The sequence below is a fragment of the Biomphalaria glabrata genome, chromosome 1 (assembly GCF_947242115.1).
Source record: "Biomphalaria glabrata chromosome 1, xgBioGlab47.1, whole genome shotgun sequence".
In the NCBI taxonomy this organism is placed as follows: domain Eukaryota; kingdom Metazoa; phylum Mollusca; class Gastropoda; family Planorbidae; genus Biomphalaria; species Biomphalaria glabrata.
In genome coordinates, this window is record NC_074711.1 from 771,120 (window position 1) to 788,060 (window position 16,941).

General features: G+C 32.8%; 1 protein-coding gene and 1 pseudogene across 1 annotated transcript; one reads left to right on the plus strand and one right to left on the minus strand.

Moving 5' to 3' along the window:
- Window positions 1-571: 571 nt before the first annotated feature.
- Window positions 572-15,130, minus strand: LOC106050669 (galactocerebrosidase-like; annotated as a pseudogene).
- Window positions 3,208-5,998, plus strand: LOC129927794 (piggyBac transposable element-derived protein 4-like). Its single transcript, XM_056039104.1, has 2 exons — window positions 3,208-3,489; window positions 3,888-5,998. Exons 1-2 carry the CDS (start codon window positions 3,359-3,361, stop codon window positions 5,428-5,430), a joined length of 1,674 nt encoding a protein of 557 aa, XP_055895079.1. The 5' UTR covers window positions 3,208-3,358; the 3' UTR covers window positions 5,431-5,998.
- Window positions 15,131-16,941: the final 1,811 nt, after the last annotated feature.

Here is a 16,941-nt window from a genome sequence, read left to right on the forward strand (position 1 = left end):
CAGGAACTGTTAGGCTGTTAAGCTTAGTGACAGTCTAGTCTAGAGCTATGGCACTGTTATATATATATATACATACAGAGAGAGAGAGAGATCTAAAAACATTAGAATAAACAACTCGAGAAAAAAGTAACATTTTCAGTCCCTCCCTGTCCTTAAAAGTAAATAGATCATGTGTCTGACTAATTCTAACAAACTGGTCAGAGTAAGGCTAGTCTACACTATGTGTAGTTGGTCATGACAAGATAACCATAAGCAATAGTGTTTGTGTGTGTTGAGTGGTCAGGCGAGAAAATACACACTGCCGTGGTTAGTCAAGCATATCTACTTTCAACACGCATTTTTTTCTTTGCTTACCTAGTTCTAACTGCATAGACAAAGATATATTTCTTTTACGAGAATGTAAACTTTACTGTATGGTTTTCCGTTATACATTAAGTCAGTAGATTAATAGGTTAGTGTGACATCCCATAGAAACCCGGTGAAAATCTGATCGTTTTGGATGTGCAGGAAAATTACATCAGAAAAACATCAATTACTAACAGGAAAATCTGATCGTTTTGGATGTGCAGGAAAATTACATCAGAAAAACATCAATTACTAACAGGAAAATTACATCAGAAAAACATCTATTACTAAACAAGAAAATTACATCAGAAAAACATCTATTACTAAGTTATTATTGCAAATTTTAAAAAAAGAATAATATATTCATTATCTGTAAATTAAAACACATATTATATAAACAATTGTCAAAACCATCGGAGCTTCCCTTTAAATATTGAGACTGTAATAGAAATAAATTTACTTGTATGTTGGATCATTGTACTAATTATGTTACTACTATTTTACAAGCACTGTATATTGCTGCATAATTTTCAAGCCACTTGCCGCTGACTCTAATAAGAGATTATCAAAATCAGCCAAGCCATAGCTGTCTGTGCCAATAGCTGCAAAGCCAGATGCTGCAAAGGTGGGAATCGTTGCATTGAATAATATAACTCCATCCAAAGCTCCAAATGTACTTGCACCCTAAAAAAATTTAAATAATTACATCTTCTTTATTTACCACAGCTTTAATCATTAAAAAATGTTTTAAAGAGATATGTTTACGATTCTGAGCAATACAAAGTAAGCTTAGCTTTTTTTCTTTTTTAGTATCGGTCTAGTTCATTTTATATAATGTTTTCTCAAGCTCGGTTTACTATGAGAAAGTATTTTAAAAGGGTAGTTTTAAAATTGCAGGAGATAATAAGAACAGTTTCATTACATTTTTGGTTCTCTGCAGTGGCAAAGGACAACAATATTAACAATGAAAAGCCAATTTCATTCAAATAATTATGTTGGACTAAGTTCAGTTTGATTAGTATTAATTCTGATTGCCTTTTTTAATAGCTCTATGTACATAAAAGTTTTGGGGAATTCATCTATCAATATGTAACATCAGCATAATGTTATGAACTGATCTAATAATTTTTTCCATGACATTGATGAAAAAATTTCAGCTGTTTTGTATTGTGAGACTAGAAGACTTTAAGACATAAGAAAAATTGGAAAGGAGCTAATGGCCCTTAGTTAAAAACTTTTCCCCCCCTTTTTTAACCCATTATGTATCTATACCTATGGTTAAAAAGTTTTAGTTTGTGTATTGTGAATTTTAAAAAATTGTGTGTAAAATTCCACACTGAAATACTTCCTGTTCAATTAAGATTTCAAATAATTCATTCATTAATCGTATGAGTCGTTGAAATGATCTAACATTATAATGCAAGAAAAACATTAACTGCCAGATCTAGAACATTCAGTGACTGACACAAATCATTCATTTACTGACCTGAACTAACAAAGACAAAGTGTGCCATCCAGCTGAAATTTGAACTGAACCTTGTTGAGTGATCTTGGTTCTAGCTATAAAATAAATATTATAAATTATTGATGATGAAATATTAGATGTCTTAAAAGTAATTTTAAAATTAAATATTAATTTCAGGCTTCTCATCTCTTTTGTCCTTTGACTTTGTCACAGGGGTGCCCCCTAAGTCAGTAGCTGTTCTTAGCAGGATATCAAATGTGTTACATGTTTTGGATGTTCCTTCACAGATGAATATAATCTACTTCCTAGTCCGAACCTCCCACAGGACGATGATAGAGTATGAGCCCTGGATCTTTGAGACAATCGAAGAAAGTCCAGTGCATATGCCACATGGCCAGGCAGCCATCAAATTTTTTAAATGACCAAGTAAATGTTTGTTTATAGATTTAGTGCGTTTATCAGGAAATGTGGGATTAGTTTTTAAGGTAGCAGAATGGAAGTGACTTACACCCTGGATGACAAACTTGTTAATCATGGACTTTTCTTAGAGCCATGGCATTCAAAGATGCATTCAAAGATGCTTCACTGAGATATGAAACAATAGTGACTGCATTTGTTTTCCTACACGTTTTGAACTAACCACACCTCTTTCAAATTACCTTCAAACAAATAGAGTGGATGTTCTAAGAGCATATAACATGGCATGTAACAAAAACAAGATAAAGACACTCAGACAAGATTTTGAAGAGTCAGCCACTGACTTTGATGGAATTAGAAATTGAAGTTCATTTGCCTGAGAAAAGGAGGATGATTTAAAAGAGAGTGCCAGGAGAAAAGGAAAATAGTGTTTAGGAAATGCAGATTTTTAATGTCATGATAGACACAGTTATCTTGTAATTGGCTAGGCTTATGGAAGAAGATACTGCACATTGACATTTTTTAAGAATAGAATGACAAGCAAAATGACACGAGAACACTTGGAAGAGTTTATGTTGATGGCTGTAAATAGTATTATGCTAGGACAAATTGGTACAAATGCTCCTTCTTCCCTAGTGCTATTAGTGCATGGGAATTGGTTGCCTGAGTCAGTCAGGAAAAGCAATGACTTGGCAGAATTATAAGTCATTGATTAATATGCATCTTCTTTTTTGAAGTAACATCTTTATTTTATTTTAAAAGATATAATATAGACATGGCAAAGGAGTACTGTGCTTATAGGGATTTTCTTATTCCTTAAACGTAAATATCACATTTGTTAACTCTTATGGTACGCCATATTGGATTTTCGATCACCCGTGGTCGACACCTAAAAACGTCATTTAAATAAATAAATCTTGAAATTTTTGCGTTATTTTTTATTATTTTCACAAAAAAAATATTTTTTGTTTCGTAAAAATATTATTTTAAGTTAAACTTTTTTAAAAAAGTTATTTTTATTTGCGTCCGAAAGTTCACATTTTGAACAAGCCATTTTGTGATTCTCGTCGGCCATTTTACTACTTGCCTTCACCACTACTAGTGCGCTAGCATCACGTTTTTATCTAAGAAATGGCTCAAGACTTATCTTCTGATGAAGAAATTGAGTACATTTCAAGTGAAGATGAAGAATGGATTGAAGAAGAATTTCATGATGATGAAAACATTCAGCCCAATTTCAATGAACAGAGGAACTACGGAAGGTAAATATTTTTCTTTGTTACGAAACATCCAGTTCTGGATTGACTCGTTAGAGTCTAGAAACTTTAGATCTAGTCTACATCTAAATAACTTTAGAATTTATTTGTAAAATTTAGGGAAATAAAGAGCTTATAAGACTTTATACTAAAATCAAAGTATTTTCTAGATCTACTAGATCTAGATCTAGAGCCAAACACTTTTCAGACCACATTGCTTTTGCTAGATCCATATTTCATTTGTTTACGTTGGTTACGCTTTGTTTATAATCTACATCTGTAAACATTTCAGTGCTGTATATGTATATTATTAATATTTGGATTCAAAGCTTGTAGTTATGATTAGCATGACTTTATGTTTTAATTTTACTAATTCTAATTTTTTTTATTTTATTTTTTTTTAGCTATGATGACCTGGACCAAATACCACATGCCATACCAGCATTCAGACCCGAAAGGCCTCCTGGAGCTCATTTCCCTGACAGTGTAACAAGGCAAAACAGGAGAAACTACCTTACTCCTCTTTCAATTTTTAAACTGTTCTTTACAGAAGCTTTAGTTGAAATGCTCTGTAAATTTACCAACGAAAATGCTGCTGCCACTGGTCCTTCAAAACCAAGTATGTACAAGAACTGGAAGGATATAGACGTTGAAGAGTTTTACGTATTCATGGGACTTCTGATGTACATGGGACTTGTTCAGGTTCCCAACTTTAAGCTCTATTGGAACGGAAAGAGTTTGTTCAATGGTTTGTGGGCCAGAGCGTTCATGACTAGATTTCGTTTTCAGCAAATTCTTTGCTTTTTGAAAGTAAGCAATAGAGATACTGAGGTGGCTACTGATAAACTTGCTAAGGTTAGATTTTTATTTGAATTTATTAGGAGAAAATGTATGAAATTATATCAGCCTAGTCAAAACATATCTATAGATGAAAGAATGGTTAGAAATAAGGGTAGGTATGCATTTAGACAATATATAAGGGATAAACCAACTAAATGGGGAATGAAATTGTGGGTTTTAGCAGACTCTCTTAGTGGGTACACTTATGACTTTGATGTATATTTAGGTAAGATAGAAGGGAATAGCTCTACTTTTGGATTAGCATATGATGTAGTAATGAAGTTAGTGTCCTCTCTAGTAAATCAAGGCTATCGTTTATTTTTTGATAATTTTTATACCAGTTTTGTACTTGTTATTGATCTTTTTAAAAAAGGTATTGTTGCTTGTGGAACAATCATAAGCAATAGGAAAGGGTTTCCAACAGAACTTAAGAATGTGAAGCAGTGGGAAAAGGTTAGTAAGAGGGGGGATATGAGATGGGTTAGACAAGATCAGGTTTTAGCTATGCAGTGGAGGGATAACAAAACAGTTTCATTAGTTTCAACCATGCATTCGGCAAATGAGTTTAATTATGTTAATAGGAGAACAAAAAATAATGGTGTTTTTGAACAATTAAAAGTTAAACAGCCTCAACTAGTGGGGGATTATAATTCTTTTATGGGAGGGGTGGATAAAAGTGACCAGCTGCTAAATAAATATAACATGCTGCGCAAAACTAACAAGTACTGGAAAACCTTATTTTTTCATTTCATTGATATTGCTAGAGTTAATAGTTATATTTTATTTCAAGACTGGAGAAAACAAAATCCAGATATTGAAGAATTAAATAGAAGCCCATACTACAGTCAGTTAGATTTCACCATTGAACTAATTAGAGAGTTAGCAAACATTGATGATTATGACCCAGTTCCTACTATAGAACATATGAGACTTAAAACCTGCCACTCAATATTACCTGCAATGGTTGCTTCGAAAGATAGAAAAAATTGTAAACTTTGTTATAGTCATCACAAAATTGAAAGAAAGACTAGGTCCATGTGTAGTGCTTGTGGTACATTTTTGTGTTTCAGTCCAGAAAGAAATTGTCTTTTACTTTATCATAAATAACCTTTTTTTTCACATTCAATGTACTTTTTTGTGTGAACTAAGTCTACTTTAAAGTTCAAACTGTAATTCCTTCATTTATTAATGTTTTAATTCTTTGTAATTAATAATCTATATGTTTGGTTTATATGATTAGCTCTTTTATCAAGAGGATTTTGTTTTTGGCGTTTTGTTGTTGTTTTTATATAGTTTCATAAAAAGTCACCTCAGTATCTCAGTATCCTATAGAATTGCCTAAAAATGATATATGATATGTAAAAATGGTTATCATTGATGAAAATAGTACTTTAATTCACATTGGCTTTTATACTTTTTTTTTTTATTCATGCCTTTTGTCATAAATATGTGTTTTTTTTGCAAAAAAGAAAAAAAAATTGTCACAAGAATTGATTTCTTGAAAAAATGTTTTCACCTACCAAATTTTTTTATCATCTACTAGATAAAGGATGCAATTCTGAATAAAATGATAGATAACTTGCAAATATTTGTATTATTTTTATTTTAGAAAAATCATTTTTTATTAAGTACCTTAAAAAAAATAAAAAAAAGGGGGAAAACTCAAGAATCTTTAAGAGTTAATGCATAGAGAAGCAAGAGCAAGTAAGTGCCTTTAAAAGTCTTGTGTTTTATTTAGTCTTTTAGTAATAGCAAATAGTTTTCATAACATTTTATAAGGCATTCATTTCAAATTATTAAGGTTATTATTTTACTATAAAAACTTTTAAACTACCTACATTTATAAATATGTATGCATGCATCCAGTTTTCAATACATTATGAAACTTTATATATATTTTGAAGAGAATTAGGCCTACCAATTGAATGTAAATAATGTGGCACACCATTTGTGGGCCACGTTATATGCTAATGCCTGGGCCCATTTTAATACCCAGTCCACCTCTGTGAAATGGGAACTTTACTTTATTATTAACTAAATATATTACAAATGATAGTGCATTGTCTAGTGTTTGAAATGGACAGCCTACACAGCAAATCATGAAATTAGAAAGGCTAATCGAGCTCTTTGAAATGATGAGGTAAAAGAAATAAAAACCTAGCTCTTTTAAATGAGATTTAAGTTGTTGCATAACTTTTTAAAATAAATAATCTTTTAATAGTGCAAGAACTAGTTAACATGAACCTATCATTCACATTATATATACAAAATTAGAACACGAATAAGAAGTCTTGGTTAGCTTGGTACTTCTATTATGTTTGGCTTTTATAGTAAGCACTTACCAAGTATAGGAACCAATAACGCTAATTGATTTGTTGTGCAGATCAGAATCACACCAGGCTACTGGATTCTTTAAAACCATTTGTCTAATAAACTTTGTTTGACCATCGCTAAGTACTTCATAGGAGCCTGTCTGCTGGGCAAGATTGAATGGTTCCTGGTACTGGGGATAGCCTTAATGAACATAGAAACAGTTTTATTTAGAGTTGTAAAAAGATTGAAAATATTACAGATAGAAATGAAATTTGCATTTTTATAAATGTAGATCAGAGCTTAAGAATGAGGTTTAATTATGTATATTAATGCCTGTCATTGAATGTGTGTTTGTTTTGGCTGAATAGTTTTTGGAGTGACCTTGAATAAGAACATCACAGAGAAGGAAATGCAAATGATGAAAGTTATTTGAAATAGAAAGTTGAAGTCAGATATAGAAGATGACCACTTGTGTTTATTGTATGAAAAGCAGTAGTTTTGAAGTGAATTTAATTTTTTTATTTCAAGTCAAGTTTATTTTCTTAAAAAAAGTTTTTCTAGGATTCATTCAAGTTAGGTAACAGGTTAAATAAAGGGATAGTTTGATTTTCCTACAATTTTAACATTAGTATAGCTGTTAAAAGAACTATCTATAGAGAGGATGGTTAATGATATTGTGCTACAGAAGGTTTATTTTCAACCATGGGCTAAAATTCTTTCACTGGCACTGCACAGATCAAGATTTATAAATGAGAAACAAATTTCACTTGATAGTGAATACTGAGGAATACTTATGACATATCAGGTCTGCAGCACTCTTGCCCTTCTAATGGAAACCTGGTTACATGTGACTGTACAAATGTCATGGTAGTGACACTTCTGGGACATAGAATCCATAAAGTAAATGGACAAAACTTATGAAAGTAAGGTTTCAAACAAAAACTAAAGTTGCTGTGTTAAGAACACAAGGCTTTTGTGGATGTTTCTGGAAATATACAAGAGATGAGATCAAAAGAGGGGTTTGGTTCATTTTGGGAATACAATCTGTTCTTTCAGTTTAAATTTTTAAAAAGAAACTATTGTGCCTGATTGTATAATACAATGAGGTATTTGTATTTATTTAATATTCAACATAAATGGCTAAATCTTGAAAGTTTCTTATTACCTGAACTAAGGAGCCATTAGAAATATCCTTTTTTTTTCTAATCATTTTCAACAGGTATTTGAAGCAACTATTTTTTTAAACGCGCAGGCATCATTTTTTGTGATATTTTTTTTCTGAAAAATTTGATTTGAATAGATCAGTAAAGTTACACACAAAAAACTTTTATACCTTCAAAATCATCAAGATAAGGCAGAGGAAGTGGTTGAGAGGGAAGTGGGTCAGGATATGATCCTTTTTGTCCAGTAGATATCGTGGTCAGTGTGTAGACTTCATCTAGCATTAACTTGAGAACTGCTTGGCCAGACACAAACTGTGAAAGATGGAATGTGATAATATGCATATAGATATGAATAAATTGTTACAGTGCTGGCTTATTTTATTACTAAAGCATCTCCAGATTTTTTTTTGTAAAGTCTTTCTTCTAACCAGTTTGTGTTGTACACCAGTAGGCTCTTTTTTATTTTAAGATTGTCTATGGTTATTTCTTTTTAATCTTTAGGTCTACCATGACTTCTTTAAATTTCTGTCTGTTAACATTTCAGCAAAGGTACAAGATATGAATACATTGCTTATGTCCTGACAATTTCTGCATTAGACACTTTAGGCCTACTCTGCTACTAAATCACCTAAATAAGTTATGCTTCTTTTCCTTGGTCTTTGTTTCACTGCCAAGTTTGATACTTATTAAAAAAAAGAGTCAAAGGAAATCACCACATTAGCTTAATATTTAATAACAGAATTCACTCACCTTTAGCTGTCCCAGTGACCGAAACATTATGTTAGGTTGACCATTAAACCCTAACTTACTGTACCAGACATTCATGCTTGTTAGTTTAGCCTAAAGATATCAGAGTAAAAATTGATGACAATTATGTTAATCTAGATATCTATAAAACAATAGTAGTGATATTTAGCTGCACACATTCTACTAAATTTAAGCCCAGATTCCCAATGAAGCGTATATAACAAGTAATAAAAAAAATTGTTAGACAAAAAGCAAAAGAAAGTTCAAAGAAAAGAGATACAAATAATCAAACATAATAAAACAATCTAATTTAAAACTAAATAAATTAATTAATTAACACATTCTATGATCTTTCACAATGGTCCCGGGTTCATATTCTGCCAGCTTACATCAAACTTCTGAATTCATTTGTCAGTAATTATATTTTCTTTTTTAAATACAAGCATCATGCAATAGGAGTCTTTAACTTTTTCTTTATTGTTATAAATTGTTTTCAACATGAGAATCTAATGAAATATACTTACAAAACTTCCTTAAAGACTTAAAGTTACATGTTGTGGTTGAACATCATACCAGGGTATACCAGGACCTATACAGATAGGGTGGTCATGAGTCTGAAATACAAATAAAGTGATCAAGGAGAGTCTAAAAAAAACTTTTTTCTTTTATTAATCAGAGTCAATCTGACATGTAGGTATGTCAAATAGATAGGTTTTCCAACTTATATGTATGTCTGACATGTCATAAAGAGTCTAACAGTCTTGTAATGAAACATGCCAACACATTTTTTCTATAGAAACTTGGAAAGGCATTTTCTTTCTTTTTTTTTTTAAGGGGAGGGGAGGGAGGTAAGAAGAGTGCTATTAAGAAATTATTACTCACTATGGTTTCAATTACAATGGTCAGATCAGTTCCATCAGGGCTGATCAATCCAACATAAGATCCGCATTGTGGTAATTTACCTACGCCACTATCATGCTTTAAATATTTCCACCCGATAGAAGTAAATTGAGTTGTATGTGCTGAGAAAGGAAAACAAAAATATGTTTGTAAAAATGTAAGTAAAATGTTTTACATGTTTCAGATGTTCCTTCAGAGTTGAAGATAATTTATTCCCTTGTACTAACATCCAGCAGGACAACGGGGAATGGCAGCAGGCAGGGTATAAACCCAGGGCCATCGAGAAGTCTGAACAACAGTTCAGCGCATATACCACATGACCAGGCAGCCAGCCTGTATGTATTATAATTGTCATTCAATATGTTATAATTCAATATTTTATATGTTATAACTGTGATTCAATATGTTTAAAACTACAAAAGTTAATTTTTTAGGCTTACTATTTTCGACAGTCAAGATGTGGTTTACATTTTTTCCCCCACCATTTAAGAATTCAGATTATAATAAAGAATTAAAAATAATAAAACAATGCATACACCACTTCAAACATGTGTTCAAAACCAACAACATGCACATGCTTGATACAAAACAAACACACTGGTCATTTTAGTCACAAGATGAGTACCTGTGACCAGATGTACCAGTAAGGTTGATTGGCTGTATTGTTAGACATTAAAAGCAAACCATCATCCATATAGATCTAGTTTCACTAGAGAAATTTTTTTTATCCATAATGGTATCCAAATTCTTATATATAAGATTTCTATAATGTGTCTTCTTTCTAGTATATAATGCTCAGTACACTTTTATTGTACAAATAGGCAAGAAAAAAAAATGGACAGTTTTGCCAGTTTAAATAGGGTTACGGTTATATAATTTGGTTCTAAATGAAAGACTTACCTGCTATCCATATGGGGGGGCTAACATTATAGTTGCCTGACCAAGGTTCTAATGTAGTCATAAGACCATTTCTATAGTATGGCAGTCCATAGTAGTAACTTGCAATTAGATTCCAGGCAATAGTTCTATAAAGTATATATGTGAATTTAAGATGTAGCACATAAATTCCAAAAACTAAACATAATTTATTTATTGCACAAAGTTATTCAGCTAGAGCTAAATTTTAAATAAGAGGCAATTCACAGTTGGAAACATGAAAATATAAATTTAAAATATTAATGTCTATCATGCACCAGTTTTAATTTTAAAATGAGGTTACTGAACACTTCAAGAACTTTAATTCTTTCCTTTTCCACAACCAAGGTAACCAATTGAACCTAGTAAACAGTTAACATTTTTAAGAGAATTGTTCTTCACTCTGATTACTTTGATAGCACTTACAACTGGGTTAGAAACATGCCTACAATTCAAGTAGATTTTCTTATTGAATGACACACTACAAAAATGTAATCATGTATGATCTGGATATTCTTCTTTGTTTTTATTATTCATTAACTAATGTTGTGTGTTCTTTCAGTGTCAGACTTAGAATAAAATCTCTGAAATATAGTAAGAATATGCATGCCATAGTTTTACTTCTTCTAGACCTAATCATTGCTTCAACTTATCAGACATTAACTGAGATAACGGTACTAAATTACAAAGATAAATAGCTGTTAAAATAATTGTAACTTACGAAGACATATAGCCATTGACATAGTTTTGATTTAAAATCTGAGGATAAAGTGTAAAATGTAAAAACAAAAAAAAAACACGAAATATATATATCCCAAAGCCCATATCTGCCAATTCGGGAAGTGGCTGGCCAAATAGGAACTGACCAGGAGTGGTAAAAATTGCATAGTCAATATTTTTTCACAGAAATGGCCCCTGACAACTAGCAAAATTGTGAATTGGCCAAAGCTGGAAGAAAAAAATCACAAGAATATTTTGAGGGCTCTCTTGACTTTATAAATAATGCATAGAATTGTAGAACATCATTGCTTGAAAACAGCATGTCTTTTTAAAAAAAAATCAAAGACATTAACTGAACTTCATAAAAATCTAAAGAAGATTGAAAGTCCTATTCTAATTTGTAGAAATAGCCCTCAACAATCATAACAAGAATGCTTTTGGTCATCGCAATGAGTATATTAACTCCAAATTTTGGGAGAATTTCCACAACTGAATTTATCAGCACCAATGCATCTTCAGTATTCAAACAAGAATGAGCTGCTGATCTTGCAATTACTTCCTGACTTTGTTTATTTTGACATATAGGTTTTCGAAGAAGCTTTTCACTATGGTAAGGCCCTTCTCATTATAGGAGCAGAAGTATTAAAACATTTTTACACAAACTGTTTCTAAATATTTTGGTAGACAATCTGCAGTAGTTGTTGTTTTTTTTATTTATGTTGTGTGTTAGGTGGCATTGCCAATATCTAATAATTTCTTGTCTCAAACTCAGGAGCCCACCGTATGATGAACATGAAATAAGGCTCAAGAAGGAAATGCCAAAAGACAGTTATATAGAAGTTATCAAAAGTGATGTACTGAATTGTAAATTAATAAATAATCAAGACAGTGGTAGACTTTTTTGATGAATGGGGAAATGGGCCATCCTGCCTGGACATTTATGAAACGTGGGACAGATGCCTGAAGCAGAACATCTGGTTACCTTAGTCTAGCTATTTCTGAAGCGCATAACATCTTAAGCTAATTTTTTTCCCATTCTCAGCACTACAAGTGAAAGGCATCACATATAGTTGCCATTCTTTATTGTAAACAGGTTTCAATGTTAGTTCACTGCTCAGTACCTACTTGTGAGTAAGAAAAAAAAGTACAAATCCCCTTTCAGACCATGTGATCTATGAGGCTGATGATGTAAAGGCCATCTGTTTCTGTGGCCCACAGTTAATGAAGGTGTCATGTGGCCAGCACAATGACCAAATGCCTTTACTTTTCCCCAATTAATGTGATGACATAAGAGCTGGGTGAACTCAGAGATATTTCTGATAATTAAGTAGTAAAATGTATTATTTGTCACAATTGATCATAGTTAGAAGTTAGGCCTTTCTTAAAATTAGTTTTGTGCAGTTATCTTATAATTTTTTTTTTTGGTGTCATTAATGTACTTAGTTTGTAGCTCCTTTTTTTCATTGACCTCAGTAGATATCATGCAGAATGTCAAACTTTTCTTTGCAGTATAATAAAAAGCTATAGTATCCTGTTCTTAGCACAAAAACTTTTTTTTTATAATTTTCAATAGTCATTTACTTTTTTTTTATGCTTTGCTTTAGCATGCTTAGCATACTTTATAAAAGTTCATATTATGACTACACTAAGTTTTGGTAATAATATTAGCTTTTTCTTGTAAATCAGAAACATTATTTTCACATCAATTGTTGGTTTAACATGATCATCAATTTAGTTTTAGAATAGTTGTAGCATGCTTTTAGAACTTGTGATCTATAGGGCAAATGATGTAAATGTCATCTGTTTCTATGGCCCATGGTTATTAAGGGTATCATATGGCCAGCACAACAATTAACCATCTTTACTTTCCCCAACTAACGCCAGATACTCATTAAAATTGAACAGACTCGGAGGCATCCTAAAATACTGAAATTCAAAATCAGTCATCACTAATATTTCAAACTGAGAACCCTAAGATCAGAAGCGATGCACTTTACTGTTTTACCACTCAGCAAGGCCTCCCCCCCCCATTAAAAATGTTCTGTTATAAATCATCACATCTTTTGCAGAGAGAATTGTTGCCATTATTTATTATTATAGCTTTTATATAGCACTACTTTCATGCTTATAGCATGCTCAGAGCGCTTTTGGTCCAATCTCATTTGTGGACCAGTGGGGGGAGGGGGTATCTAGGAGTTGGTTTTCCGTGCTGCCTTTAGGCGCTCAGCAAACACAACTCTGCCCGAGTCGGGTGTCGAACCTCGAGCCCCCTTCTAGGTAGCCAAGCCAAGTTCAAGCGCACTTGGCCTCTCGACCACGCTTCCCACTACAGAAAATAGCTATCCAAAGTACAATATAGATGACTTTATTCAAGAATTTTTAACTTTCTTGGCAATGTGCAATGTGACAAGCTAATTTAGGAACTGGATAGACATCTGGATTATACTGTAACATATATATTTTAGACTAAAATTACAATTATTATAGACTAATATGAGATGTTATTTCATTCACTATGTCATGTTGTTATAGAGTGTTTACCCTTGCCCAGCATCCTCCTCCATTTGCAGCATTACATGTACTGTAATCTTCAGAGGCCCAAAGACTTTTTCCAGTGATGTAAGCCTCCGGAGAATCATATGTCCTTGGATAATGGCAGCTGTGAACAGAATCAATTTTGCATAACACTTAACACTTTCCAAAATGTAAAAATTTTTAGTCTAAAAACAAGCTCATAATAACATACATATTCTTTTAAACGTTTCATTGAAGTTTTTACATGCTAGATATTCTTACATGTTCACCTAGTAGTCTACAAGCTTGCAGAGTTGTGTGTTAGAAAGTTGATTAGGTCTTTCCAAACTTAGAAAACCCTTTCAAAACTTAATAAATAATGAATGGTTTATTTACACCTTAAGAAAAGATGCCAACAAATGTGCTATTCAGGCTTAGATTGGAACCCCTGGTCACACGACACAGAGGAAGACCAAAAAGAACAGGGCAACACAATCTTCATATCTTCTAGATTACAGATGTTACTTCAAAAGAGAAGATAATTATGTCCTAGACATTTCATGATCAATCTAGTCATGCATGTTAATCAGTTACTTAAACTATGATAAGTCATTGGTTTTCCTGGCTGGTTCAGGCAACCAATTCCATTCTCTAACGGCACAAGGGATAATTAAAAATAATTATGTGGTATTGTATTTTATATACATGTTTCTTATCTCATCATCACTAATTTTGCAAAGTAGCAAACGTAACCAACATACCCAATAGCATAAACAGATTTAGCTCATTTTTCATCTTTTAAAATGTCATGAGCAATATCCCATCCTCCGTCATGTGCTATAATCAAAACATTATGAAAGCCATTTAAATCTAATGCATTTCTCAAAGTCTGCAAAGAGAAAGATAACAATGTCTAGTAAATGTTGTATGCAGGTCTCCAAACAGAACAAATAATTTCAAAAACAAAAATGAAGGGATTTGGAGAACATGACCCTAAATAAACAATCTGTTAAATTTAAATAATCTATTTATTTATGAACCATCTGGTTTATTATATATTAAAAAAAAATATTTTGATGAGTTTAAAAGTTATAGAAGTTCTGTCCTTATCATCACTTGAGAAAAAATGTCTAGTCAATATACAATTAAGGTGGGAATACTTTTTATATCATTTTGACAGTGATTCCCTATAGAATAAGTGATAACTTTTGATGACAATAAAACTAATCTTTAACTCCTTTGACAGCTATCAGATACATCCAATCTGATCTGGTAAAACTAAGATCTTCACTTTTTCAAAAAATACAAAAGTATTATTATACACTAAGTCTTATTAAATAAAGAAAGTATAGTATAAAATGTAGACCATTACCTTTATATATTCAACACTATAGCCTCTCTCATTCCATATCTGATGAAGATAAATTAAAATTAGTTGTTAGATTTAAACAAAGTTCCTGTGGGGCTGAGTGGCATACACCACTTGCCTACCTTTCAAGGGGGCTGGATTTAGAATTCCAATAAGCATCATACATTTTCAACTGAGATTTGACTTAAGCTATGTTGCAGAAAGGGTTAAGTAAGGGTTGGAAACAGCATGGAAATCTTCTCCCAAATACTGCTTCTCCCCACATGTTCCCCAAAGAGATTGAAGTGAGCACTGAGCATGCTTTAGAAGTCATGATAAAGCGTGGTCGAAAAGCTAAGCAAGCTTTAACTTGGCTTGGCCACCTCGAGGTTTGACACCCGACTCGAGCAGAGTTGCCTTGACTGAGCGCCTAAAGGCAGCACGTAAAACCTTCTCCCAGATACCACCCACAAATGAGATTGGATCGTAGCGCTATAAGCATGAAAGTAGCGCTATATAAAAGCTATAATTATTATTATTATAAGCCAAAGAAAAATAATAAATAAATAAACATCTAAATTCCATTCAAAAGAAAAGTAAAAGCTAGATTGTCAACTGTTAATAAAGGCTAGTAGAAACAAGAAGAAACATTAGTTTTTTAGAGTTTATTTTAATGATACCTAAACCAATGAAAAATAATAAATAAATAAACATTTTAACTCCATTCAACAGAAAAGTAAAAGCTAGATTGTCAACTGTTAATAAAGGCTAGTAGAAACAAGAAGAAACGTTGCTTCTTGGCTAAGGCTAACTCACTTGACACAGAGGGCAAAATAAAGTTTTTCATATAGAGTTAAATATAAATATCTTAATATTATGAACTAAATTGTGTATGTAATAGAGAGACCAACAAAAACAGTCAAGAGAAAACCAATACATAAGAACATGGAAAGTGTAGGTGCAGCTATGGAAACTTACCCCAATGTAGTCTATTGTTAAATTATGCCTTCTTTTAGCTCCAGCAATCCATCGAACAATGTAAGCTGTCAGAGAAACATTTGTATAAGGATTCTGTGTGCCTTGACTTCAAGCATAAGCCACCATTCATATCCTTTCTCATAGTTCTCATCATTGCTGTTGTGCATATGGGATGCTTCAGTTCCATCTGAAAAAATATTATTTTTAGCGGTTACATTGATATGATAAAAAAAAAAATTTCTTCTTGGCCAGCTGACTTTTAAACTTTTCTATTTGTTTCTAGTGTAAGCTTACATCGAGCTGACAAAAAGGATAGGAAAAGCTACCACAGCATTGGCAAAACTCTCCAAGCGCGTCTGGGAAAATGGTAAATTGACCACAGCGACCACAATCCTAGTCTACAACGCCTGTGTTGTGAGCACTCTCCTTTATGGCAGTGAAAGCTGGTCAACATACATGTACCAAGAGCACAGATTGAATAGTTTCCACTTGCGCTGCCTGAGACGCATAATGGGCATCTCTTGGAGGGACCATGTCTCCAATCAGGAAGTTTTGAGATTGGCCAATATGAACAACATGTATGCTCTCCTGCCAGATGGTAGAATCCCAAAAGATATCTTATATGCTGAGCTTGTGGAAGGAGTCAGACCCAAGGGCCGCCCCAGACTAACATTTAGAGATGTCTGCAAGCGAGACATGAGAGCCTCAGGCATCAGCCAAAGTATGTGGGAAAACATAGCCAAAGACCGGAGTGCATGGAGACAGACTGTGCGTGCTGGGACAACCCTTGCTGAGAACAAAAGAATTGAAGCGGCTTTAATCAAGAGGGAAAAAAAGAAAGCTGCCCTGTCTGCTAGCCCTAAATCAGAGGCATACACATGTACGAATTGTGGCAAAGTCTGCCGTTCTAGAATTGGCTTGATTAGCCACACCAGATTCTGCCCCGTCTCAAGATTAAGCCAAAACCAGTGACTCATTTGGGCGCATCCATTGCCTTTCGAGACAAAAGGAGCCATATGT